This window comes from Limulus polyphemus, unplaced genomic scaffold (genome assembly GCF_000517525.1).
Source record: "Limulus polyphemus unplaced genomic scaffold, Limulus_polyphemus-2.1.2 Scaffold557, whole genome shotgun sequence".
Taxonomy (NCBI): domain Eukaryota; kingdom Metazoa; phylum Arthropoda; class Merostomata; order Xiphosura; family Limulidae; genus Limulus; species Limulus polyphemus.
Window position 1 is genome coordinate 12,066 of NW_013666167.1, and position 4,597 is coordinate 16,662.

A 4,597-nucleotide genomic window follows, 5' to 3' on the forward strand; every position below is an offset into this window, starting at 1 on the left:
ATGCCAACAGGCTTTGGCGTTATCACGAAATGAACAACAGAACAAATGACGCTGCTGAAGACGTGTCACCTGAAAAAGCCACTGTTGAAGAAGAAACTCTACCAAGTTTTGAGAGGGAAGACAGTGAAGCCGTTAATGTCTGAGGCTGATTATGTCGATGGCTAATATATCCTCCTTGTGTAAAAGACTGTGAATCATCCTTTAATGTATTTAATTCACTTTGAAATTTGCTAATGTTTTCCATTTGTACTTCTTGCCACTGTTGTTGACTTTCCTGTAGTTGCTGCTGACTTTCCTGCAGCTGTTGGAGACTTTCTTCCTGTTTCCTTTCTTGTTCCAGTTGCCACTGCTGTCGTCTTTCTTCTTGTTTCTTTTCTCGTACTTTTTGTTTCTTTTCTTTTTCCTCCAACAACTGCGGTCATTTCTCTTCTTGTTTGTTTTCTTTTTCCTCCAACAACTGCTGTAATCTCTCTTGTTTATTTTGCTGTTCGAGCTGCCATTGTTGCAGGTTTTCTTGCCACTGCTGTAATCTCTCTTCTTGTTTCTTTACTTGTTGTTCTTGTTTCTTTTCTCGTTCTTCTTGTTTCTTGTATCGTTGCCATCAAATCTACTAAGCTGTAGTTTGATTTGCCACTTATCGTTTCCATCTTCTTTTTCTTTTCTTTTTCTTCAGTCCCACTCTCTGACACCAATTTGTTAGATCTCTGGTCGTTTGTTAATTTCCCGTATAATTTCTTTCCGAGAAACTTCAGCGATGCAAGTCTTTTCTTAAATAAAACTAGTTTTTTTCTCAATTCAACTTTGCAATAAACTAAATTTCCACAGTCACTTTTACTTAAACACACTGTATAATTCACAACAAACGATTCACGCACTTTACTTACTACCGCGCTTGATTCAATTGTCCGTTTCTATCTGTCTGCAATTATCTATTTCTATGCCGTCATTTCTCGACGGTCTTATATATATATATACGAAATAGAGGGTGTCTGGAGAACACTCGAGCCTTCACGAACGTTTCAGATACGTGATGTGCGTGATTTTTTCGAATGATCAGGGAGGTACGAGTGTGTTCGAGTTGGCCTCTTCGTTAGTATATTAGCCTGCCAGAAAAAGCCAGTGGAGATATAGATTGCGAATCGCTGTGATTTATAGTGTGTATTATAAAAGTTGTTAAGTTTAAAGGGACGAGAAAAGTACTGATTCCACAACTACTGTGTACAAAAAGTTTGTATCGAGGAAGAATAAACTGGTTTAATCAGGAAAGGACTTGTATCGCTGAAGATCCTCGGAAATAATTCCTACCAGAAACAAAGAAATAAGCAGATACCTAACAGTATATTATTATACTGTTCTCAACTTCGGTATGCTCTTTCTTTAAATCATATTCGAATCCGATTGGAGTTATTATAGACGTGCCCATTATCTACTTCACCACCTGTATTTGTAGCACACATCCCACTATATTATTTTGTCGGCAGACAGTTTTACATTATTTGACTACAGTTCACGATTTTACATTTTTGATCATAAACTACTTTTAAAACAATAATTTATCCTCTAAGATCGATTTTACTTCAAAAAAGTAATTTTGGAGTAGGCTGGCTGTTTTTAAAAACTTCAGATAATTTGTTTATTTCCGAATTCCACTCAATGCTTCCATGATTTTGGACTGATAGATCAGAAGAAAAACAGCTTGTCAATAACATCTAATAATCTTATTGAGAAAAGCTTGGGTCAATGATTTATTTTCAACGTTGCTTTTAGGCTAAGGAGTATACAGCTTTTGAAAGGTTCGTAGGAATAATTAAATTGTACTGTTCTCCTGAAAAAGAATAGTCAACTATTCGAAAGCGCTCGAGTTTTGGGTTTTATTTTAAGTCTATTACACTTTATATGTGATCCTCTATGCTAATTCTTTTATCAAAATTGATATTCCACTCATGGACCACGGACCCGATTTTACCAATGGTAGGTTACCTCACCCTTTCTTCTCCTGAAAAATAATAGTCAACTATTCGAAAGCGCACGAGTTTTGGGTCTTATTTTAAGTCTATTACACTTTATATGTGATCCTCTATGCTAACTCCTTTATCAAAATTGATATTCCACTCATGGACCACGGACCCGATTTTACCAATGGTGGGTTACCTCACCCTTTGTTCTCCTGAAGAATAATAGTCAACTATTCGAAAGCGCACGAGTTTTGGGTCTTATTTTAAGTCTACTAAATTATACTGAAATATGATTATATTTTACACTTATATTTCTCAATTTTTATTGCAAACAACGTTTTGAATTCATGTATAGCAGGATGTTATTTTAAGGCATGGCTGCATAATATATGTACAGCCACAGGGATCGAACTCCAAATTTTAGCATTATATAAGCTTCCAAGTTTTTTACTGACCCACCGGCGGACTTTGTTAAAAACAACAGTAACTGTCAATAACAATTATATCTCATTTATTTCTTTTGATCAGGCTTATGAATTATTATTTTCAGTCACAGCATTTTGTTTCTCGTTTTTTATTCGGTCCACGTGCTAGACGGGCAGATCACGGTTTCAAACATAATCATGTGTAATTCAGAACTACGCGCCAATAGGAAAGCAAGCAGTTAATACCGCCCATTGCCAAAGCCCAACCCGCAGTGACATGTCTGCGGATTTACAACGCTATAAACCGGGTTCGATACCCGTGGTGGACAAAGGCAGATAGCCCATTGTGTAGCTTTATGCTTAAAGTTAAATAATAAAGAAACAAACTATTGCCTACATGGCGTTGTAATGCCCCCCTCACATGAAAGTGCAGTGTGTGTACTTTTAGTAGCACATTGCAGCTCGAACCTTAGACTTTCTAACCCACAACATAGCATGTGAACCAGTAAGTCACGTACAGTCCCCGGTTTGAAATCAAATTTATTGTTATTGTTATGAAAAGTAAACCTGTAAGTATAATCTGAATTTCATCATCATATTCAACATTTTGAAGTTTTATAGACCTGTGAAGGATAGGTTGTGTGTTTTATTCTACTTCCACTGAATTTCAGTTTAGTAAGCCTAGTTTGTTTTAACTGTTTACTAGTATTTCTTTAAAAGCTAATAAAACTAAGTGTTTTATTAAAAACTACTGAATTACTTTCAACAGCAGTATTAGATTGTTGCAGTATGTGCAAGCACATGTGATTGGCAAAACTTAAAAGCATGAAACAGGTATTTTATAAACTACCACTCATTCACTGCCTTAAATCAGTTTCATTTTCATTGTAAATGTTATACAACGATGTTTTGCAAATGCAAAGTTGACAACTAGATATGTTATACCGTAATAATTTATAACGTGTTTAATTAAAAATAATGGCTCCATGATGAAAACCCTAGTTACAATCGTGTTATATAAAATCATGAAGTTTTTTGTAATGTTGTGTTGATGACTTTGTATTTGTTTTGCCTTATATGTGAGGTAGTTGGCTAGTTGCATTTTAAATATATCATATCATACTATACTCATAACTGCCCTATCGAAAGTATAACTTATAATTTTAAAAAATTGAGATAAAGTGAAAGATAAATATTACAAGTCGATTACATTTTATTAGTCTATAGAGAATTATTGAAAACTAAACAAATAAAGATATTCAAACTGTTTGAAAATTAAATTCATATTTTTCAGGTTTTCAAGTTTCACTGCCATGCACAGGTGAAAAAAGTGAGGAAGTGGATGTAAGAATTCAGATTAATGTTACTACAGAAGGTTACCCTAATGTTACTTTTCTTACACTGAAGAGAAGGAAAGTTTGTCTCAAAGGTAAAGTTACAAGATATTACTATTTATTTCATGTGCTTTGAATGTTTTATCTTTTTGCCCATGGTGTCCATACTTTTGATCATGTTCACCCTAAAACTACCCATATATTTCATACCATTCAGAATTGGTGGGGCCCACACATGCTTCATATTGAGTAATTGTATGGTTTTGACTGTTATGACATTTAGCTGGTGTAAAGAACTGACCAATATATTGGGTGAAATCACTAATTTTTTAAAAAAAACACATAGGTGATAGAAACCCAGCAGTAATTAGCAGAAATAATTAAAATGTTGATACCATTTTTGTTTACATTTTGTGTGAAACCAATAAGTCCATGGACCCACAAGCAATTTGGTGGATAAATAGTTTAAAACTGATGGGTCCATATCTGTTAGTAATATGTAAAATCATGGCTTTAGCTTGTTATTAGTTTCCAACTCTAAAAAATGATGTTATTTTTCTTACTACTGCAACTTTTAAGAGTTTTTTCCAAGTTTCACATCTAACATTCTTATTTGTGTTGAACTAATCTATAACAGATTTATATGAATTTTTTGAGTATTTCTTTGTCCAGGGTTGCTGATCCTTAGTCTAAATCAAACTTATACCTGGTATTCTAGAAACTCTTGTTATATATATATATATATATATATATATATTTACTTTACTATTTGTTTCTTGAATCATACCTTAGTTTTGTTTTGTTTTGTCCACTTCTTAGAAATAATATTAGTACTAATTTAATAAGCATCAGAGGGTAGTAATATTAACAAAGAGAATATTAT

At 33.7% G+C, this 4,597-nt stretch overlaps 1 protein-coding gene across 1 annotated transcript in view; it reads left to right on the top strand.

Moving 5' to 3' along the window:
* Positions 1–4,597, top strand: part of LOC106459087 (tyrosine-protein kinase RYK-like) — a gene marked incomplete at its 5' end in the record, with an annotated part of 33,601 nt that overhangs the window by 5,162 nt on the left and 23,842 nt on the right. Inside the window, one exon of the mRNA XM_022385504.1 lies at positions 3,675–3,809. Coding sequence (XP_022241212.1) covers positions 3,675–3,809 — 135 coding nt within the window. The remainder of the gene's footprint in view (positions 1–3,674; positions 3,810–4,597) is intronic.